General features: G+C 33.9%; 4 protein-coding genes across 4 annotated transcripts; 2 read left to right on the top strand and 2 right to left on the bottom strand.

Annotated features, from left to right (window-relative positions):
- Nucleotides 1-6,748: 6,748 nt before the first annotated feature.
- On the top strand, nt 6,749-7,309 carry LOC125607980 (secreted RxLR effector protein 161-like). The gene is made up of 2 exons (XM_048777605.1): nt 6,749-6,754; nt 6,860-7,309. Exons 1-2 carry the CDS (start codon nt 6,749-6,751, stop codon nt 7,307-7,309), a joined length of 456 nt encoding a protein of 151 aa, XP_048633562.1.
- Nucleotides 7,310-9,860: 2,551 nt separating this feature from the next.
- Nucleotides 9,861-10,745, bottom strand: LOC106414486 (zinc finger protein SHOOT GRAVITROPISM 5). Its single transcript, XM_013855133.3, has 2 exons — nt 10,170-10,745; nt 9,861-10,103 (listed from the first exon to the last, which is right to left on the bottom strand). The coding sequence occupies exons 1-2, from the start codon at nt 10,532-10,534 to the stop codon at nt 9,974-9,976; spliced, it is 495 nt and encodes a 164-aa protein (XP_013710587.1). The 5' UTR covers nt 10,535-10,745; the 3' UTR covers nt 9,861-9,973.
- An 8,371-nt stretch (nt 10,746-19,116) lies between these two features.
- On the top strand, nt 19,117-21,425 carry LOC106416303 (deoxycytidylate deaminase). Its single transcript, XM_013857162.3, has 9 exons — nt 19,117-19,416; nt 19,527-19,602; nt 20,096-20,135; nt 20,263-20,321; nt 20,475-20,512; nt 20,596-20,659; nt 20,879-20,932; nt 21,033-21,134; nt 21,222-21,425. The coding sequence occupies exons 1-9, from the start codon at nt 19,232-19,234 to the stop codon at nt 21,282-21,284; spliced, it is 681 nt and encodes a 226-aa protein (XP_013712616.1). The 5' UTR covers nt 19,117-19,231; the 3' UTR covers nt 21,285-21,425.
- Nucleotides 21,341-23,746, bottom strand: LOC106416302 (SNF1-related protein kinase regulatory subunit gamma-1-like). The gene is made up of 6 exons (XM_013857160.3): nt 23,399-23,746; nt 22,702-22,874; nt 22,432-22,587; nt 22,088-22,363; nt 21,855-22,018; nt 21,341-21,776 (listed from the first exon to the last, which is right to left on the bottom strand). Exons 1-6 carry the CDS (start codon nt 23,697-23,699, stop codon nt 21,476-21,478), a joined length of 1,371 nt encoding a protein of 456 aa, XP_013712614.1. The 5' UTR covers nt 23,700-23,746; the 3' UTR covers nt 21,341-21,475.
- Between the last annotated feature and the right edge of the window lie 572 nt (nt 23,747-24,318).

Raw genomic sequence — 24,318 nt, 5'->3', positions numbered from 1 at the left:
ATAGCATTAACCGTGAAGCATCTATCTATTATACTAAATAATATTCCTTTCCATTAACAACCAAACTGTATTTAAGAAAATCACTAACCATTAGTTAAAACCAACCAAATCAGTTCCCTTTAATAGTGGAAACGATTTACCACCCTTCAGTTCCGGTTTTATTTATATTCTTTTGTTCTTCGGTTCTTTAGTTATAAAATTTTGTGATCATTTATCAGAGAGACACTTAAGCGTTATTGAGAAAAATTGATTTTTTTCTATTTTTGGTTTGGTTTGGGTAACAAAGTTAGGAACCGGCTAATATCTAAGATAATTTTGGATCTCATTATTTACAGTTCGATTATGTTTCTTTGGTTAATTCGGGTTAAAAGTCAGAAATTACATTTTCAAATAAAATCTTAGAACATTTCGAGTTTATGGAAAAAAATTGAATAATTCAGACAATTTTTAAATTTCCAGAAAAAAAAAGAATTCTGGTAATTTGTTTTAAGGTACTTTGGTTTGTAAATATTAATTTTAAATTATTTGATTATTTTAAAACTAGATATAGTTAATTTTTATAAATACATAACTTTTTATAAAACAAGATTTCAATGTTAATAAAAAAAACTGAAATCAAACACCCGCGCGGTTGCGCGGGTCAAGATCTAGTGGTCTTTAAAGTCGTTTTATCTCACTAACTAACCAAAATCAGATCAACTCTTTCTCTTTTATCTTCCAATCTCTCTTTGCATAAAATCATAAGAAACTTTATTCAAACACTCTAAAATCATTTGAAAACTTTAAACTCAGTAACTTAAAACATTTTTAATAACAGTGGATTTCATAGTACTTTATGAAATATCAAGTTCAATAACATTGATTTTAAATGAGTTTTAGAATTTTATTTTTAAATAGCAATGAATTTGTCATTTTAATGCAAATAATTTCATACTCTAAGTTGAATATACTCCCCTTATGGTTTAGATTTGAAGGGTGAGATCTAAGTCTTTTAAAAATAAATAAATACTAAATTTAAAATACATTGTTAAAAATATTTTTAAAACGAATTTTCAAAATTCAAAAAAGTTTCAAAAAAAATTGAGACTGTGCGAGCGTACTTGGCGTCGGCTGGGAGTTTGTACTTTGTTGTAAGCTGCGTACAAGTGAGACTGTGCGAGCGTATGAACGTCCTGAAAGTTGATAATAAAATCAATGGCTTCACCATGGTGCTGCGTCTTGTTCGGTGTAGTAGCCAGATCCAACGGACCATGAGGAACAAGACCATACACAATATAAAAAGGCCAACCTCATACTGCGATTTGTGGCATGATTGTGAGCAAATTCAGCTTGACCAAGCTTAGTGTCCCACGACTTTATGTTATCTCCCACAAGGCAACAAAGTACATTACCCAAAAGAACGATTCACGACCTCCATTTGACCAGAGGATGGTAAGCTGAACTCATGTCAAGAGAAGTGCCTAACAATTTCCATAAGGACCCCCATAAGTGACATAGAAACTGTGTGTCTCCGTCGGAGACGATAGACGTCGGTAGATCATGCAACCTATAGATCTCGTTGAAAAAAAAAGTAGCAACACTTATGGCGTCGGTGGTCTTCTTGCATGCGATAAAGTGGCCCATTTTAGAAAAATGATCAACCACGGCAAATATAGAATTTCCTCTCTGGTTCCGAAGTAGTCTCAACACAAAATCCATACTAACGTCGGACCAAGGCTGATTAGGAATCGGAAGCGGAAGATACAAACCTTCATTATAAGCTTTGCCTTTAGCCATTTGGCAGACACTGCTACTCGACGAATCTTTCCACATCCCTTCGAAATGTAGGCCAAAAATATGAGTCCATCACTAACTGAAACATTCTATATCTTCCCACATGCCCCTCGTTATGTAGTTCACTGACTATCTTCAATCGTAGGCTGCATTCAGTAATACAAAGACGTAATCCCTTGAAAAGAAAACCATCATGTACTGTGTAGTCGCTTTGCAGGTTGTGCTTGGCCTCGTGGTAAGTGCGACCAAAGAACGGGTCGGTCAGATACATATCCGAAAATGATGCAAACCTTATAACCGACAAATGCATAGTGGTTAACAAACTATGCCGTCGACTGAGTGCATCGGCCATGCGGTTGGTCTTATCGGACTGATGCTTGATGACAAAGGTAAATTCTTGAAAATATGAGATCTATGCTTGATGTCGTGCCAAGACTTTGTCTTGACTTTCCAAATGTCGCAAAGCGTCTTGGTCTGTGAAAGGAACGAACTCGCGGCGAACCAAGTAGTGGCACAAGTGTTTAATCGCCTGAACGATAGCATAGAACTCCACATCGTACGTTGATACACTAAAATTGTGTCTTGTTCTACTGCAACCTAACAGTGTAGATGTAGTATTTGAGATTCAATTCTAGAGGAACAGTTTACACTTTATTCTTATGAGTTCTTAATTTAGCTAAAACAAAGAAGGGGTTTTGATTTGAGGGGGATGTGCAAAGCAAGTAAAATAATGTAAAGGTGAATTCAACTTAAAAGAAGCCAGGCTAGGGTTAGTTCATCGGGTGCTAATACTTGTGAGTTGAAAAATTATTCAAGCGCTAATAAGAGCAGGTCAAGAACTCAGATCACTCAAGTAGAACAGTCCATTGTCGTGGTACTGCTCCCTATGTCGATCGATCTTGATACCTAAACTCTCATTTGGATCAAGACACGACAGCAAGCAGTAGAGATCAAGTCCGATAGGTTCACCAAACACCCTAATATCTACATTCGCTGATTAGGGATGATAGACTCATTCATAACATGTCTAGCAACCTATTACACGGTTAATGAATATATTAAACCTAAGTTCATGCATTAAATGGCCAGATTAATGCAAGCAGTAAGGATGGATATAAACGAAGACAACAAAATGATTCACTTATCTATGTTTAGCTCACGTGATTAACACCCTAAACCCTAGACAAGCTAGCCGACTACTCAGCCATGACACAAGAAAACACAAGCATCAATACTGAATAATACTGCATAAGAGTAACATAAACAAAAAGAGGGTTCAGGATAATCTTCTCTGGACGAGAGAGATGGAGCCATCTCCCTTTACAAGGTAGCAAAATCACAATATGAAAAGCTCTCGCGTCGTTTCTCTCTGAAAAAGAAGCAAAGAATCATAAAGAGAAACATAAAAAGAAGATACATGGAAGCCACATGCGGCTGGGAGAGAAAATAGGGAGAGTGGGGAAAATTCCGAAATAGGTTGTAGTTTCTTTAAAAATCTCTACCACTGGAACATGCACTCGGATTGCTCCGCTCGATAGGGAACAATCACTTCAGACTATTCTGCGTGAAAATCACCAAATTGCACTGTTTTCTGCCTCTTTTGCTCCAACTGGTCCATCACCCATCCAGTGCAACTCCAAACCTGAAATGACTCGAGAAAGACTAGGAAGACTCGATAAAAACCTGAAAACAAATTAGAAAACAAATATACAATGATGTCAAAAACACCATATATCATACGTGTTGTAGCGACCACGCGCCCATGTCAGTTTCTCACTATAGAACGCAACAGTAAGACCTTTTCGACTTAAAACGCCGCCGATGACCAGTTTGGACGTATCTCAATGTAACTCGAACGGCAACGAGAAGTCGGGAAGAATAAGTATTGGAGCTGTATAAGTCAAAGATCAAGAGTTTAATCTCGGACTTCTGAAACTTGTCAACGAAGGTAACTTCGAAAACAATAAACTGGGTGTGAATACTCTTTGCAGTGCTCGTTAAAGCTCTTAAGGGCGTGAATACTCTTCGCATTGCTCGTTAAAGCTCTTAAAGAAACTCAATATCTTCTAAATATCAAAGGTGTCTTACACAAGCATTTGATGCCCTTATTTATACTAACTTCATATTTCTTTTTGCCTAAGCTAAAGGATATATGTTTATCCTAAACTTAAAAGGAAAAAACAACATAAGAAGAATGGAAACACATGTGAAAATAGAAATATGAATGCTAAGCAAAAGAGGAAAAGGATGTATGTCTAGGCTGCATCACGGATTATCATCCATAAGCTGTCCTATGCTCAATTTGACGAATTATGCGGAATGAGAAATCAGAATAAATGTATTGCTTAAAGTGCACAAAGTATGGGAGGTTGTTGAACAAGAAAGCACTGATGGAGAAAAGAACAAATTGCTTTGCTTTTCCAATCTATACCGGAAACACTCATCCTACAGGTAGGAGAACTAGATACAGAAAAACACGTATATGATGCAATAAAATCACACCATATGGGACAGACAGGGTGAGAGAAGCCCGACTTCAGACTCTAATGGCTGAGTTCGATAGATTGAAGAATGAAGGATAATGACAAGATCGATGATTTTGTTGGCAAAATATCTGTAATATCATCAAAATTTGCTTCACTAGGTGAAGCAATTGAAGAACCTAGACTGATCAAGAAATTTCTTTCAAGCCTTCCTCGTAAAAACACATTCATATCGTGGCTTCCTTGGAACAAGTTCTTGACCTTAAGACTACGAGTTTTGAAGATATTATAGGGCGTTTGAAAACCTATGAGGAACGTGTTGCTGAGGAAGAAGAAGAAACAACACAGGATAATCAAAAACTGATGTATGCTCCCACAGATTCTCAACCTCCCTTGCCAAGCCGTGATTCCTATGGATATTCTAGAGGAAGAGGACGTGGTGGTCGTTACTATAACAGAGGAAGAGGACGAGGCCGTTACTACGATCGGTACTAAGGTGATATTTATTTATCGAAGATCACTTGCTATCGCGGTAATAAAAAGGGTCACTATGCATCATCATGTCCCGACTGCTTGCTGAAACTACAGGAGACATCTGAAAACAAAGAGAAAGAAGACACGCATGAAGCAGAGGAACACACAGGAAGCAGAGGAACACGCAAGATAAAAGTTCATCATGCCTACTTGAAAAGCAAGCAAGACATTCTTTCCCGCAAGCAACCACATATCATGCGGACAATCTAATTGATCTGATACATGGTGATCTTTGTGGTCCTATCACGCCTCCTACACCTAAAAAGAAGAGATATATTTTGTTCTTATAGATGATCATTCCCGATACATGTGGTCAATTCTTCTTAAAGAGAAAGGAGAAGCATTCGATAAGTTTAAAAAATTCAAAACCATGGTTGAGCAAGAAACATGAACAACTATCAAGACATTCAGAACTAATCGTGGAGGAGAGGTCATATCAACAGAATTTTAATCCTTTTGTGAATCATCTGGTATACTTATACACTTGACAGCTTACTACACTCCTCAACATAACAGAGTTGTAGAGAGACGTAACAAGACGCTGTTAGATATGACAAGAAGTATATTGAACCATATGGAGTGTCCAAACTATCTACGGGGAGAAACCGTGAGACATGCAAATTATCTCATTAAGAGAGTAGGAACTCGTGTTCTTGTTTCTAAAACGCCATACGAAGCATTCAAGAATAAGAGACCGAACGTTGAACACATACGAGTCTTTGGATATGTCGGGTGCGCCAAGTAGACAGCCCACATCTAAAGAAGCTAGACGATCGATCACGAGCGCTTGTACACATCAGAACAGAGCCAGGATCAAAAGCCTACAGGCTATATGATCCTACAACTCGTAAAGTGAGTGTAAGCAGAGACGTCATCTTTGATGAAAATAAGATGTGGAATTGGAAGAGCAGTACTGAAGAAGTAACCATACCTGGAACGTTTGAGATCAAATTCGATGAGTTTGGAAACAGAGGAATCAACAAGAATGACGATATTGTTGGGAATGCAGATGAAGAAGGCGATAATACAGTTGCTGCGATAGACCAAGATTCAGAGATACCTACTGTTGAAGAAGAAGAAGACATAGACTATCACAATGAAGAAATTTTAAGAAGATCAACAAGAGAGAAGAAGAAACATGCATACCTTGATGATTATATACAGCTAGCCGAACTTGAAAGTGAGCGTCTTCTTCTTACAATAAACGATAAGCCATGGGATTATAATGAAGCAAAGGAGAAGAAAGTGTGGAGAGACGCCTGTGAAGATGAGATTGTTTTGATTGTCAAGAACAAAACTTAGGAGCTGGTCGAACTTCCTATTGGAGCAAAAGCCATCGGGTTAAAGTGAATCTTTAAAGTTAAACGTAACGCTGATGGGAGTATAAACAAATTTAAAGCTAAACTAGTGGCCAAGGGTTATATACAAAGACATGGTATAGATTTTGATGAGGTCTTTGCGCCTATGACATGCATCGAGACGGTGAGGTTTCTTATTGCTCTAGCAGCTTCAAGAGGTTGAAAAAATCATCACTTAGACGTCAAAACCGCCTTTCTTCATGGTGACTTAATGAAGGAAGTGTATGTTTTCCAACCAAAAGGGTTTGTGGTCAAAGGGAACAAAGACAAGGTATATAAACTGAAGAAGGTACTTTATGGTCTACGACAAACTCCAAGAGCCTGGAATGAGAAACTAAATAAAGTGCTTGGGAGTTTGAATTTTGTTAAGTGCTCTAAAGAGCCTGCTCTTTATCCTAAGCAAGAAGAAGATCATATTCTACTTGTAGCAGTCTATGTTATGATCTTCTAGTAACTGGGACGAGTCGTGATCGCATACTTGGGTTCAAGAAAGGAATGGCTGCAAATTTTGAGATGAGTGACTTAGGTATGCTAACCTATTACCTTAGGATTGAAGTAGTACAACATGAGAAAGGAATCACACTTAGATAAAGATATGCGATGAAGGTATCGTCTGAAACCGGGATGGGAAACTGGAATGCACTTCACTTACCTATGAATCCAGGTCTGAAACTGTTGAAATCATCTGAATAAGAGGGCGTGAATGAGAAGGAATATAGAAAGAACAGCGGGTGCCTTAGATACTTGATTCACACACGGCCAGATCTCTCTTTCACCGTTGGTGTTCTGAGAAGATATATGCAAGCGCCTAAACGATCTCATGAAGCAGCTTTGAAACAGATCTTGAGGTGTCTACAAGGGACACAATCATATGGGCTTGAGTTCGTGCGATCGAATGAGACAAGAGTATTGGGATACAGCGACAGTAGTCATAACGTGGATGAGGACGACGGTAGAAGCACAACCGGACATGTCTTCTTCTATGCCGACAGTCCTATTACATGGTGTTCTCAAAAACAGGAGACAGTTGCATTATCATCTTGTGAAGCCAAGTTCATGACAGCGACTGCGGTAGCTAAACAAGCTATTTGGCTTCAAGAGTTTCTCGGAGAGAAAACTAGAACAGAGTGTAAGAAAGTGATGACCAAGATAGACAACTAATATGCTATAGCCCTAACGAAGAATCTTATGTTCTACGGTCGTAGTAAACACATTCATCGATAATACCACTTTATACAAGAATGTGTTGATAATGAGTTAATCGAAATGCAGCACGTACCCGGGACGAAACAAAGAGCTGATATTTTGACTAAGGCATTGGGAATGATCAAATTCAAAAAAAAAAAAAAAGTCTTGTTGAAGTTCAAGATGTAAAGCAAGGTAACTTCAAATTTAAAAGGGAAATTGTTGGAAGTGAACTTGAAGTTAGTAGCTTGGTTGCCAAGCTAGCCTAATAATATTTGAAATAGGAAATATAACTTATATAGGATATCCACTGAGTTCTTATTCGTTGAGTTCATTGAGTTCACATATTCGAGATTTTGTAATTGACACTATTAGATATTTCCGTATCCTTTGCCAAAAAAATGTTTATGTACGTAGGCATAAACACAATATTATATAAGTAAAATAGATGAAATGAGCATAGTAATGCAATAATTATACCCATCATTTCCATGCATACATCTCTTTATGTACATGTACGTGTGTGTTTTATAAATTTTTTATTTTTAAAAAATCATCAATTTTTCATTGAACAAACATTAATTTCAAAGATGATGATTACAGAAAATAAAATGAGCCATATATAGGTTAGCCAATTATATTGAAACCATACAAGTCATTCATTCTTTTTCTATTTTTCTCGTCATTTATTATATGGTTAATTTGATGTCGAACCAAATTCTGAATCAAAATTACGAATATAACAATGATTTTGACATAATTAATTCACTAACATTTAACACTCATTTCAGTCACTTATACCCTTATTCTTTGTAAGTACCCGGTAAAAGAAGGAGAAAATAAATGACATTGTATGGACAAAAATGAAACACAACTATTTCCGATCACCTCACATAATACCACACACGTTATATACTTATTTATCACATGTATATTCATTGTAGACAGTATAATGGATGGTTAAGAGTGAATTGTGCCATCTCATATAAAAAATGTCAAAAATTTGTGTTATCTGAGATTATATTGATTGTGCTTCAAACAACATGGAATGCACAATCAAATGGTTTGAAAATTTATGAATGTTCTATTCCATATCACTGAAATAGTATAGGATTTCAATCTCACTTCAACCTTGAAGACTAAACTCTATCCACAATCACTAAATACTAAACCCCAACCCTAATCCCTCATTACTAAATCTAAACCCTAATCACTGAACCATAAACCTAAACATAATCTATATAATATTTTATAATATTTTATTTTTATGTAGAAGACATAGTATGGATCCTCCACCGATAGTATGGATGACCTATTCTATTCCATTTACATTAGTCGAGCACCAATGTAAAATAGTATGAGAAAAATAAATCTTTGTTGATGAAAAGTGACTATGAATTAGATTCCTAACTTTTGTCCAACATTCAAACAAAAAGAATTTCATATTCAGACGTGAAGAAATTTGTGAACAGTCTTATTGATTAAGAGATTTTTGAAAGAAAAAAAAGAGTGAAAAGATTGAACCAGTAGATGTAAAGGGCATTTGGTATATAAGACAGAAAATACATTAAATATCACTGTCAACTTTTTTTTAGTTATTCAATGAATTATTAATTGTTTGAAGGTTATACAATGCAATTTTTCTTTATTATATATGGTGGAATAATTATTTATCATTAACTCTAATCTCACGGTACTTTAATATCAAGCACTTAGGGCTTGACTGGTTCAAACGCAGCGGTTGCGGTTGCGGCTGCGGGCGTTTGCGGATGCGGGTGGTTGCGGTTTCTAGCGGTTTTAAGAGATTTGTACGACTGGTTATGCGGTTAGAAATTGGTGCGTTTGCGGGATACTTATGCGTTTGTATTTATATGATTTTTTTTAAAAAAAGAAAAAAAGTTATCCTCCCGCAACCGCCCGCAACCGCAAACGCTAGCTGGAACCAGCTTTTGAATTTAAGAGGTTCGGAGCTTTTTGAAGCGATTTGTAGCGGTTTGTATGATTGTTTCGAAACGCTGTCAACCGCTACCAATCGTAAAAGCTGCGTTTGCGGGTGGTAGCGGGGAAACCAATCAAGCTCTTAACTAACTGATCACACTAATTGGCTTTGTTCTGGTGGCTAATTAGGGACATAATTCGAGTTTATTTCTCAATATTATTAATGTATATAGCTGATGTTGCAAAATCGACATGGTTAATGTATACTCCGTAATTAACTTTAATTTTAGTACATCTCCGATTATACACATGTAATTTATTGAATTGTTTTATAATGCCTATCTAAAAAGTCAGGTCCGAAAAGATTATGTTGAGCTAAAAACAGAAAAGAAAAGAAAAGAAAATTTTGTGTAATTAATATAGTTCATGAAAAAACAAGAAAACGTTTAGTGAATATCTTATCGATCTAGATATATTGTTTTCCTTCGATTTCAAGAAAACAAAAGGCAAGGACAAATATTACCAAACTCGAAAATGAACACAAACTATTTACCACAAATTTGTTTATGGGAAAATAACAAAAAAAAGATTTAAACAAAATAATTTCTCTTTTTTTCCAAATTATTTTCTCATACAAAGTAAATCAGTACTCAAATTTCATCTATAATAACAATAGTTAAGAGAAACAAATTAACACATAAATTAAGGCCTAAAGCGTTGCCTGCAAGAGTGGCAAGTGATCTCCAAGCAAGTCGTATCGATCTTCGTCATTGATCTCTCCTTCAACCTCTCCGCTCTTTCCACCTCCTCCCTAGCCTTCTGCCACATCACCCTAATCCCAAACTCAAAACCATTAACCAAACCAAACCGGAACTAAATATAGTTTAAGCTTCCTTACCTTGCACGAGCAAACTCAGCTTGAGCCATCTCCATCTCACGGCGAGTCAGCTCTCTGACTCTCTCTGCGTAAGCTTTCTCTATCGCCGCTAGTCTTATCTGCTCCGCTGCCTGCCACTTCAGGGCCTCCACACCACCAACTCCTCCTCCGCCATCGCTTAGATGCTCCACCGTCGCTGTTGGAATTGTGCTGAGGCTGATGGAGAGTTTGAGGTCGAGATCTTGGTGGATCATGGATGGGGAATGGTGGTGATCGGTTGTTATAACTGTTGGTCGGAGTTTCCTGACCCGAGATTCGGTCGACGGTGGAGAAGGCAAAAGCTGAAGCTCTTTGTGATGATCTTCTTGTTGTTGTTGCTCAGCCATTTTTTGGTTTTGTTTTTTGTTGGGAGCTAAAAGGCTGCTGTTTTCAATAAGTGGAGGGTGGCATTACCAATCACTTTATATGTAAGCTGCTTCGTGTCTGTGAACATATATATCCATCGAAATGTCGATTGCACCCTTTGTTTTGATATTTGCGTTCAAAATAATAGGCTTGGAAATGGAATCTAGCTGAAATTGATAGTTGTGGAATCAACTCTGTGTTTTTCTACATATAAATAATCAAGGATCTAGATAAATATTTTTTTACCAAATAAAGAAATACTAATATTAAAAATATTGAAGGAAAATAATTTATATGTATTTTTCTTCATAAATTTTATAAGTCGGAAAAATTAACCTAGCTAGATATTATAGAGATTTTTATTACTAGACACTACATTCCTAGTATATATTTTGAGTTATTTGATAATTTTGTTTTATAGAATGAATATCTGGATAATCCTCTAACAAACGACCGCCGTACCATCATTATGTGAATTTGTTGTTAGCTCTGGCTCCATTGATTATCCCCATCGATAAGACGAAATGATTTGATTGTATAACAATTAGAACTTAGTTTCTTTAAACACCGAGTTAGTTTATCTTATAAACGAATTAATATTTACCATTATGACGTTTTAATCTATGTTTTTAAGAGGAGAAATCATAATATACACTAATAATTAGTTATATATATAACGTTGACAAAGATGGTTGGTTTTTCAAACATAACCATCATTATTCTCATCTATGATGCTTTTTTATGGATCATCAACTGTAAATGTATACCTACACATCTCCATATTATCCATATGTTTCGTTTGAAATTTGTAAATCCCTTTCACGTAGGAAATAGTTTAAATAGTGTAGAGTAAGTCTGTTTTAAACCAAACCCAAAACCCGAACCAAATCTAAACTGAAAAAAAAGATCCAATTAGACTGTTATAAAAATATCCGAACAAAGACTAATAGCTAGGTACAGTAAAATCTCTATAAATTAATAATGTTGGAACTATATCAAAACTATAATATTTTTATGAATTTATAGAAATATTAATTTATCGATATACTAATTAAACTAAAAACTCAATTTGAGACTATAAAATTATATTATTTTATAGAGATTTTAAGTGTATATTAATTTATAGACTATTAATTTAAAGAGGTTATACTGTATTTTTGGATTCGAATACAACCCAAACTGAACCGAAATCCAAACTAAGATCTTAAAACATCTGAATTAGTTAAATCTACTAATTGTTTTTACATAGATTAGGCTAATTTAGGTATTTAAAGTTTTTAAGAAAAAAATAATTTGATTTTTATTCTTGTTTCCAATACTTTTAGTTAGTTTAACAAGTGTAACTAGTATTTTGTAAATAATTTATATATTTTGAATATATTTGGTCAATTTCATTAGTTTTTTAAATTAGCTTTTAGACAATTTTATACATTGGTTATAATCCAATCTAAACGAACCCTGAAGGAATTGAACTGAACCCGACTTAAAAATTAATAAAACTTGAATAGAATTTATGAACATAGAACAAAAAACTCTGAAACCCCGAATCAACTGAAACAAACCTAACTGGGAACCCAAGCCTAGTTTTGAGAATTTTTACTAAGACTCAAGATAAGGAGTCACCAAAGTCCTAAATTTCAGAAGGTTTATACCATGAATTTCATGCAAACTACTGTTTATTTACGTTTGCGTTTATGTTTAAATAATATAGCATTTAAACGAAAACCAAACATGTCTTATACACAACGCTTAGTTAAGATATTAATGACATATATAACTCATAAGTTCAGATTGAAATTTCTTTATTGGTTTTGAAAAACACACTGGAGCACTTGGGTAAAGAGAGAATAATGGTCGACGGAGGGGTAGTTTTGTGAAATGAGGGTATAGACGACTAATAAAGTCAATCAAGCTGTAGAGAAATTTTTCGTTAGATCAATGACAGAGAGGGGATCGTATAACGGATCACGTTACTGAAGCATGAAAGGCTTTTCAAAGAAACCCTTTTCACTTTTCATCATCTTTCTCATTTCAAATGTTATTATAACTAATAACTTTTGGGATTATATATAGGGTGGTATAAACATATATCTGTTTCTTTTTTCTATAAAGATATGGAAAATGAGAATGTGGCTGTGTAATAATTGGAGATGCACGTGGGTTAATGGGTTTGAAAAGCTAGCAAGCTTATTATACTACTAAGTACGAATATTTTAGTCATTTAATCAAGTTCTCGTTATGAAGTTAAAAGGGGTTTCTTCTGAGTTGTGTATAAGATAAAAATGTAGTTAATGCTTTCTATGTTTTCTATTGATCTGTTTCTTGATGTAATTCTGATCCTGATACTATCACAACCAAGTATTATTATCCTTTAAGGTTTCCAAACTTATGTTCCTCTTTTCGTGTAAGTATCTTTAATATTATACATTTTCTGATATCCCGTGATAACCAATATATGTATATTCCTTCCATTTAAAATGCACCACAAAGAAAATCGTACGTCTTCGTTGCACCCAGAACTAAATGCGTTAATTTGGGCAATGAACACCATATTACAACACTAGAATTGCCAACATTTTGGGATAGACTACAAAGATATTATATCGATGACTTTGGATCCGAAAGCATGGGGAACTAAGCATTGCTTCAAAGAAGATTTCTAGACTTCGAGATTTCTCAAATACCAAGAGAGCAGAATCGGACATTAGATGGTTTGGCTACGATAGTTCGTACTTTTCAACGTAGTTTAATTTTTATTGATTGTTCTATTCCAGTCTAGATTCTCATACCACATTTAGTTTGAATAATAGAATAATGTTTTGATGTTAAGAAAAAAAAACGCACAACACATTTTAAAGTTTAGGTAGTCCGTCAATTATGGAGCTAATGGTAAGGATAATATCAGTTGGAGTGATTTGTCTTGTAGATTTATACTTGAGTTTAATCATTAAAAATTTATCATATGTGTAGATTCTAAAATCTACACTAAGAATTTGATAGTGATCGAGAGTTTAATCAGAAGAAGATAAATGATGTAGACAACGATATCTTTAGAATACAACGATATAATCAGTTTCCAGTAGGCAAAAATAGACTTTTATTGATCAATGAAATCGAATACAATAAGCAAAACGAGATCGAATGTTACAATCAGATGGTTCAAAGAAAAGATCTAAAAGTCGATGAAAACAAGGTCGAAGTGTGGGTGTAGCTCTCTCTAGGATTTTTAACGTGTCCTCCTTCATGTATGTTCCTCTTTCTTTATAGTGAGTCGACACCGTGATATTCGTAACCGCTTCGCGATCTCCGGGACCTCGGGGTCTCCGTCCCGAGCTCGAATACTCGCTATGGGCTTCGGTTCTTACGGCTCATGTCTTTGATCGTGGTCCAATAATGTATTGACCGAAATTGGATTATTTTTACTCGAGTCATGATTTTAATTGAAGCCTAAGTCCGATCCAATTATCCAAACCTTAGTATTATGCTTCTAAACATGTCACATGTAGTCCAGTTTCTTCATTGTCGGTGTAATCATATCAAACAACTTTGTTTTGAAGGGCTGCAAACCTATAAAAGTGATTGAATGTAAAAGTTAAAGAACTCAAAATGCAAAACATATATATCAAGAAGCTGAAAACCGTACGTTGGAACGAACTTAGGCTTCAATGGAATCAATCTCAGCCACTTAATTATATTATTGGCAATTGTTAACATGTATATATCTTAGCAACTCATATAAACTGTATGACTGAAAAGTCATCATGTGTATTTTAATTTAATACCTTTTTTTTTCAAGAAAAAGTTTGTTAACCCGTTTTAATGAACTTCACGTACACTTTGTCTCGTATTTTTTTTTCATTTTTATGATATTTGGTCCACTAGTTTTAGGTCGTTTTTCTTTTAAATGTCTTTTGCTATTTCATTGAAAACATTTTAGGAATTTCATGTTTAAATATTAAAATAACATAGTTATAAAAAACAATTTATTTGATTGTCAATAAATTTTGAATTTAAAATCCATACACTATAGTTTTCCATCAAAATAAAAAAAGGGGGTAAAAGATGTATAAACTACACACTGAAAACCGTATGCTGGAATACTTCACACTTCTGTCGTTAATATAAGGCTTATTTGCTATCTAACCCAGTTTAAAAGTAAAATTAAGTTGTAGATGACATTGATTTTGACATATTGAATAATCTAACATTTACATCCAAAGTGCGCCGGTTATACCCTTTTTATTTGCAGTTACCCGGTAAACATAACGTATCACAAATAGTCATAAATGACAGAACTATTTCATATGAAAGTAGAAAGAAACACCTACGTTACACGTTTAGTAACCACATACATATGCACTAAGTATTATATTCCATATTGCCTAAGTAGTATATGAGGTTAAAACCACACCCACAATCCTTAAATATTAAACACTACTTCTACTCCAGTTCCTAAATACTAAACCCTAAACTCTCATCACTAAGCTCTAAACTCAAATATAAAATATAATCACGCGACTGAATGACAGTAAAATTAATAGAAAAATAGAAAAAAATTCAATAAAGTTGTATTCCATATCACCGAAATAGTATAAGACTCTGACCCCACACAAAACTCTTAAATACTAAACCCACTTCCAACTTTTAAGCACTAAACTCTAAACCGTTATCACTAAACCCAAACTCAAATGTAAAATATATTGTATATCTATTTTAAAAATAAAACTAGAGCTTGACCCGTGCGACTACACTGGTGTTTATGTAACGATTTATGTATATTATAAATTTTGTTATTGTATCGTGTTATATATATTTATTAAATTTGTGTTAGAGCAGTTATGTAACTATAAAAAAATATTGGATATATATATATATATATATATACTACGTTGGATCAAATTATATTGACATTCCGTTCATATTTAATTGTATAATTGAAATGCATTATTAGTATATTATGCGTTTGGATCAAACTAAAAATGAGTTACAACTATTCTAAAAACCCGAATTGGACGGGATATAAATTCACCCGCCTATTTTAACTAAAATCATGGGAATAAAGTTAATTTTATATTCAAAATATGAAGCTCATATTGCTGAAATATTCCTTTTTTATTAAAACAAATTGATGATAATATTTCGAAAAGTTTATAATAAGGAAGGTTAAAACATAAGTGAATCACATCTAGTACATATGCAAAATATTTTATTGGTAAGTTATAGTAATAAGCATTAATTTTATTTATATATGGTAATGTATATGTATTATAAGACCAAAAGCGTGAAAGGTAACTTTTAAATTGTTTTTCATAGTTTAGGTTGTTTCAATAGTTTGTTATTATTTGTTTCAGTAGTTTGTCAATATATGTGTATTTTAAAATTAATTTAATTCCATTTAACTCAAATTTATTTAAGGAAAACACATTAATCTAACTGAAAAAGACAAGCATTAAAATAGGAAATTCAATTTAATTCTCATTGGCATGGAAGTGTAACTAAATTTAAAAACTAAGCGATATTTTTAATAGGTACTTCTCTTTTAATAATATAGATTAAAATCTGAAACTTGTAAAAAATATTTTGTGATACTAAACTATACTGTATAATCATCTGATAATAGTATATAAGAGAAATTTGTGTGAATCTACACTTGTATGGATATGGTTGACGAAATGATAAAATTGACTTTGTAAATGCTTAGTTTTGATAGTTACACGCATAAGCCAAAATTCGTATGAATGATACAATTACAAAACATACCTCATGCTTATTCAGAGGTTCTTCATATTAATGTTTAATTTTCTTTCATTACAAATTACAAATATTAATAGATATGAAACAATGATTAGTACGCACTATCAATCAAAGCAAAATAGAAATTTTTTCTCAAGCAACAAATAAAATATAACATGATAAATAGCATCATAGTACATTAATATGAACACGTCACGAATTATAAACTAGGCATGAACATTTTGGGTATCGGTTCGGTTCGGTTCAATTTAGATAATCCGGGTATATGGCAGTTTAGATAGGGACTAGAGGATCTATTTACTACTTGACCTAATTTGGTTTGGGTTCAGTTCTACTAGGTTTGGATTCGGTTCGGTTCAAATAATAACAATAGGAACCGGAAAATTCCTGGAAAAATTCAGTTTTCATTCGTTTTCGGTGCATGTTCGATCATTTTGGATAGTTCGAATAATTTAGGTAAAATATCAGGTATTTTGGAAAAATATCGAATAATTAGGATGATCCGGATAAAATCTCAGATATTTCGGATAAAGATATCCGAATATCTTTGGTTAATCACAGATATTTCGGATAAAAATCTTCTTCACCTTTAAAAAAAAATCATGTAAACTAAGTTCTTATTTGATAGTTTAATCCTCTTATTTATTAAATGAGAAGTCACTTAAGTGACTTTCGCTTATGTGTTGATCACTGGTGAAGTTTCAAGAAATTGTTATAATTTGATTGGTCGATGATTTTTAATTTTTATTTATTTTAATTATATCTAAATTAATGATAAGTTTATAAGCAATTAATATCACTTACCAAATAATCTATAGAATATTGCAGATAATAACTTATGGTAACTAACTATTGAAATTATAGAAAGATTAATAACGGTTGATCACTTGCCAAAAAAATTACATAATAGAAAGAGAAATAATAAACGACAAACAGTTTAAATTATAGAAAGAGAAATAATTGATCATTTTTTATATTTATAAAATAAATTAAATAATAAACGACAAACAGTTTATATAAATCAATATGATGATTATATTCTTATTTAAAAGCATTATATTTTGTATAAATTATCATAATAACTATTAACATCTTCTAAAGTTCATATTATATGCTTTTATAAATCATTTATAAAAACATTTATCAAATTATTTATCTTGGCTTATTGTATATTTTAAATCATCTATAAGAGTTTATAAATTAATTTTTAAAATCTATTTTTAAAATTTCATCCTACTATCCTACTATATATTAATTGAAAAGTCACTTAAGAGATTTTTACTTATGTTTTGATCATTTATAAAATCTTAAAAAAATGTTATAAATTGATTGGTCGATTATTTTTTAATTCTTATTTATCCTTTTTAATTAGATTTAATAGAAAAAATAACTCTATAAACATTTAATATCACTTGCCAAAAATATATATAATATTACAAATAGTTATTTATGGTAACTATTTGTTGAAACTATAGAAAGAATAATGTTTGAGCATTTTTATATCTATTTTTAAACTACATAAAATATATTGATTTTATATTCTTCTATAAATCCTTATATTTGTATATAAAGTATTATAATAACTATTAACGTCTAATAAAATTCATAAAGCTTTATAAATCATTTATAAAAATTATAAATACATTTATAAAATTATTATCTTAGATTATCATATGTTTTAAATTATTATAAGAGGTTTTAAGTCATTTATACAAGCTTATAAATTAATTTATAAAAACTATTTTGAATTTTTATGTTAAATGAGAAATCACTTAATTGTATTTTTTTTGTTAGGTATCGATCATATAGAGAGTTTGAGAAATAATATTATAATCATTATCCAAACGACCTAAATATATTGACACGATAATTTATGGTAATTAAATATGTGATTTATATAATATATCTAATGCTTCATAAAATAATTTTTAGGAATCAATAATTTCTAAACTATATAAAATATTTCAAAAGTTTCAGTATTATACCTTCAAAACTTAAGTAATTTTATTAAAAACTGAATCATGAATATTATATATAATTAATTTTAGTACAATCATCAATACAAAATATCAAAAAATATTTAAAATAGTCTTATTTATCCTTTTTAAAAAACAATCATTCTTAGAAAAATATTTAACAAAAAACAAGTAATGCTAAAATAAATTTTAATTTGAAAAATTATAATAAATATATTGTTACAAAACATTCAAACCCGCGAAATCGCGAACATCCACCTAGTGAGAAGTAAGAATAAGTACAATGTTTTGTTCTTTTATACGAATTTGGAATTTCATGAATGTTAATGTTTTAGTTATTAAAGTTTTCAACGCAAGTGATCATATAATAATATTTAAATAAAGTAAGAAGTAGACATAAACAATATCTTTACCTAAAAATTTATGGTTGTGATCTCCTGTGATTTGTGAGTTGCAAAAAAAAACTAACTACGGTGTTGTTTTATTAATTGTTTTATTAACAAAATTTTGGTTCACATACAAATTTAGATTTGGTCGATTCATTGGGTTGTCGATTTCTAGACTTTTAACGGCTTAATACGGATTTTAACCGGTTCAACTTTAGATGGGTATTAATTCGATCCGGAATAGTTTTCGATTCGCGGTTTAACCTGGTCCGACCGATGGTCCGATCGGGATTTAAGAACACTGGAATATAGAAAATGTAGAAACTATTAAGGTATTTGAAGTTTTTGGTCTGATTCCGGTTTTTGATATTTTGGTTCGGTTCTGCTTTGGGTCTTCGGAATTTTTGTCTAGGCCTACTATAAACCAACGATCTGTACCGGAAACGGGTGGATGTTACTCTCTCTCTCTCTCATAGTTTCCCGCTACATTTTCTGAGTTGATAAGAGGGAACAGAGAAGATTTCGGTGAGTACAATAGAATACAATCGACTTAGAAGCTTCCATGAACAACGCTCGAGATCTCGCAGTCGTCTCTACTTCTGCAATTGTCGGTGCTTTGATTTCAGCTCTTGCGTTTCGCTTCTTCTCATCAAACCCTAAGCCCCGAAGAGCTGCTTCCACCGAAATCTCCGCAGTTTCCAGAAGATTCCCTGGTCTCGATCCTTACAGCCCTTTGAAGCGAAATGGGTTTGTCTTTAAATAAATTGTCTTCTGAGAGCTCGAATTCTTTTTTATTTATTTTTTAATAGGGAAAGCTTCCAACTTTATCTCTCGACTTTGCTTTGATTGCTGCGAAGGTACTTATCATGGGATGATTATTTCATGGCGATTGCATTCCTTTCAGCTGAAAGATCAAAGGATCCTAACAGACAGGTACATGTTTTCTTGTAGGTTTCAATTGAGATTATGTTTGCTTTAGTGTAAGTTCTTAGTAAAGTTACAGCCTTAGGTGAATACAATCTTTAACTGAGAGTCATGAAATGTATTTGATTCTAAGAAGACTGTGGTGGTTATATGGGAGTTTTATGATTCTTGAAATCTTTTGTTGTAACTACCACCAATATATATAGTATAAAATCATTCAAATATTTATGATGATACAGTTTGCTATCGTCGTTTTTTAGGTTAGAGACTCCGTGTTAAGGTATTTTGTTTGGACGTTAAGGTCTAAAAGGTTAGAAATTTGAACCTGAGAATTGGACTCAAAGGCTTACAAATTAGATAATGTTATATAAGATGCCTTCCTTTTGTGACAGTTTTGTATATATTTTTCTGATGGATCATAAAAAAGGGTTGTATCTCTTGTTCATTCTTCATTTTTAGATGCTGCAAATATTCTAAATTGACCATTCTTACGCTTGGGCAGGTCGGTGCGTGTTTGGTGAGCCAAAATGGGGTAATTCTTGGTAAGATTACTTTTGTCTTTTGATATCTTTCTTGAATATTTATGAGAAAAATGAGTTTCTGTAGGGATTTGACATATAGTCGGTCAAAAGATGAATAAAGAAGTTTCATCTCATATACTTACTTTAGGAATTGGCTATAATGGCTTTCCAAGAGGTTGCTCGGATGACAGACTTCCATGGGCCAAGGTATGACAAACGCATGCCTTCTGTCACAAAATTGTTGTATTTGAGTTACTATCAAAGCTTGGTTTATGTAGTCACTAAACGATAAAAAGACGATGAAATGGTGGAAAATGAATGTCTACACTTTTTCTAAATTTTTCTGCTGCCAAATTTCAGAAATCCAAAACTGGGGACCCATTGGAGACAAAATACCCGTAAGTACTAATCTCAAGTTATAAATCCTCATCCTGGTTCATTGCTTAGTTATGGTGATGTTTTTGTTTCTGTTTTTTTGCAGATATGTTTGTCACGCTGAAGTCAATGCCATACTAAACACAAACCACGCATCTGCGGCTGGACAGGTTAATCTCTTTGAACAATCTTTTCTTGTTTGAGCCAAAAGACCAAAACAATATTCTATCTAGTTGAAAAATGCTATCTATTTGCTGTAGAAACCCAAATACTCTTTCACCGGCAAAGAAAGTGAAACAGCTATTTGCCATATACAATTTGTGTTTCAAAATATTTGTGTGTTTGGATAGTTCACTTATGTTTGTTTGTCTTCCTCAAACCTTTTGCAGAAGCTTTACGTCACAATGTTCCCTTGCAACGAATGTGCAAAGATTATTATACAGGTTTGCTAGTGTCTTCATATCAAACACCAGAACCCGAGTGATCTGTTTAGACCTGTTAACAGTAATGCAAATAGCTTCATTTTGGTTTTCGCTGTTGCAGTCTGGTGTTGCTGAGGTAATCTATTTTGTGGAAAAGAGATTGAATGACTCAGATGTTGCCTATGTAGCATCTCACAAGCTCTTAGCCATGGCCAACATCAAAGTAAAGTCCCTTACATTAATCAGTTGATGACCTTACACTAGAATGATTGTTTTGTGGATCTAACACTCTGTTAACCAAAATTTTCAGGTTAGGAAACATCAACCGGAGATGGACCAGATCTTGATCAAGTTCGAAGAAGACTTACTCTGACGACCAGGGACCTAACCGGTTCTAATTCAAACTGTAGGAGCAAACCTGAAGACATATTCACTCAAAGACTTGGCTCTTTCTTCATTTATTATTCCTGTTTGAACGTTTAAACACAAATTCAAGGACTTTCGCACAAACAGATAGAGAGAAGCAGCATTACGAAACCAAAGACAAATTTACACAAAGAAAGCTTAAACTCGGTAGTTTTGAGGGAGAGGCATAACACCGTCAAAGAAATCACCAAAATAGCCAGGCGGCTCATGTACAAGTCTTGCAATGATGTCTCTGAGAGTGATGAGTCCTTCAAGGTTACCTGAATCATCCACCACATACATTCTATGAATCTTCTCTGCGTCTAGCATCAAAATCAGTTCCTTGAGCGTATGGTTCTTAGTGCAAGCGATGACACCACTCAGGATAGGTGCTGATGTATCCCCATGCTTCTCCAGATGCTCTCTAACCGCTACTAAGAAGTTCTTCGCCGTGATTGACCTAAAAAAAGATAAAGAGAAAGCATTGATGATTGACCAATGCCGCCAACATGTAATAATATTACAAAGTATTATTAACCTGTAGTCATGGTAGATCTCAGGTGCAGTGAGGAGAAAGTGAACATCTCTAAGGCTAATGTTGCCTACTGGCTTCTCACTTTTTCTTTCAACGACTGGTATGCCTCCGATTCTCTTTCTCCTCATCAGCTTGAACGCCTGAAGAACTGGTTCATCTTCATATATCTGAAACAGAAAAAGGGTGATGGTATGTTTAGAAAAGCATAAATCTAAAAATTAAGATTTCAAGCTGACCTTTATGATATGATCCTTTGACATAATGGGAAGACCGACTTCAGAGAGAGTTTTGAGACCCCAATCCTCAAACCAGTGAAGCCCTGCGCATTCTGCAAGCATATGGATAACTCCTGACTGTGTGATTATGTTCTCTATCTTTGCTTCCCCTAGGTCAACCACTGGGATGCTCTTCATTTTGTACTTGGAAAGAAGCAACAGCATGGTTAAAAAGGAGTTGTCTTTCTGCAGAGCAAGGAAGGGTGCCCATCTGAATGTTCCAGAGATATCTCGAACCTGTCAAGAGAGAGGAATATCAATATGCGTTTCACAAGTGATAAACCTTGTGGGGGTTGATACTTCACCTTGGTGTTCTTGTATAGCTCTGAAGAAGTAAGGACCTCAAAGAAGTTTCCAGAAGTTACAGCTGAATCTCCATTATCCAGGATATCAGCGGTGAAGTCATGAGAAACTCCATCTGAACCTGCAACAGCAGGGCTCCTAGGAGATGTTGGGTCCAACTGTTTTTAATAAAGTAGACAAGTAAAGCAAATACATGAAATTTTAGTTCACTCGGTATCACAATCTAGTTGGTACCAGGTCACCTCTTGAAGAAGGTTAGAAGAAACACTGACCTGATGCAAAAGCCAGACAACAATGCCTGGAAACTCCACAATACCGATGTAGCGGTCAATCCAGCTGGCGTCTTCAGGCGCGTCAACATCTACAACAGGAGCGCTCAAGACCTTGAGTTTCGATAGTGTCTGAACAGCTTCAGCCAAACTTGTGTCTGATCTTAACTCGATGTCTACACAAGAAAACCGCAAAGAGATATCACCACATGTGTGAGTTAGCAGAACTGAAGCAACTTCTGATAAACTGTGATACGAATAATGCAATATAGTCATGTTCGTTTGGTTGCCGCAGTTTTTGGCGTCGGCGTCAGCGTCAATAAAAATAGTTGTTGTTTGTTTCGTAGACGTCGATGCCGACGCAGTTTTAATCGCAGACGTAGATTTTTTCGGTGATCGACGCGAGGACGCAGCGTTTAGACGCAGTACCAGCGTCGATGAAACGAACAAGATTTTATCAAAAAAAATTGACGCCGACGCAGCCGCAGGTAGCTGCGTCAACCAAACGAACAGCAATATAGTCTTCCAAACAAAAGAGATACAATAAAAATGATAAGGTCCCAAAAGCTTAAGAGAGAAACTGTTTTCAATATTCTAAATGATCATATATCTAGATACGTCTCTATCAAATTGATTATGGCGCAAACTCAAAACAAAGCTGATTCAAACCCATAAGAGTTGACCAACTCCAACTAAATACCTTGTGAATGAGAGGAGAGAGGGAAAGCAGAGACAGGGATGCTCTCGAAGCATGCGTTGAGCTTCTCGTTAGGGCTGAGCTGCGGCTTCTGCTCATCCCATAGATCTTCCACACGCATCCCTAGTTTGGCTTCCGGGCTCGACACCTCACTTCGATGCCCTAAGCTCTCGCTCCTCACTATCTTTATCTCCGGCACACTCGCCATCTTTCCAACAACACTGTAAAGGTACCCTCTTTTTTCTCCGGCAACACCAAAGACCCCTCTCTTTTGATCCGTCAGAAGGTTTCTAAGTATACCCATTACGATCGCGACACCATAGTATAGTAGGGACTTTAACTCCAAATGCCCTTATGGAAAAAAATTCATTCTTCTTGTCCCTTCTCTTTTCCCATTACCCCTTTGTCTTTGAATTCCCTATACTAACCTTTCTTTCTTTAATATATTTCTTCTCCACCTCATTAATTCATTTAATTTTTCAATTAAATACACTCAACCAAACACAACAACTAAATGGGGTCCACAAACAACCTTAACCAATCAGATTTACCTTGGCCCACATGTCTTCATGTTCCCTCTCCTCTCTCCTCTGTCCACGTGAAGAGCTCTTCTTCCCCATCCTTCATTGGCGATTTTGAAGCTTTAACATCAGGTAATTCTTGTCCGTTTTTCATGAAATTTTGTGTGAAATATCTTTTAAATGTTTGTGTAAACCATGGGTAACCTAAAAAAGTAAGAATTGATGAAAATTTGAAAGAGAAAAAATGAATTTAAAAACTGTGTATATGAATTTCGGGTTTAATTTATGTCCGTTTTTGATGAAATTTTTGCTGGAATACTTATAAAAATAAGTGTATATATCGGCTAGTGTAACAAAAGAAAGGTTGAATGCAAATTTTAAGAGATTTAAAAAGATTTTGTA

This window comes from Brassica napus, chromosome A1 (assembly GCF_020379485.1).
Source record: "Brassica napus cultivar Da-Ae chromosome A1, Da-Ae, whole genome shotgun sequence".
In the NCBI taxonomy this organism is placed as follows: Eukaryota; Viridiplantae; Streptophyta; class Magnoliopsida; order Brassicales; family Brassicaceae; genus Brassica; species Brassica napus.
The sequence above is the reverse complement of the archived record's forward strand: the minus strand, read 5'-3'. Positions and strand labels throughout refer to the sequence as shown.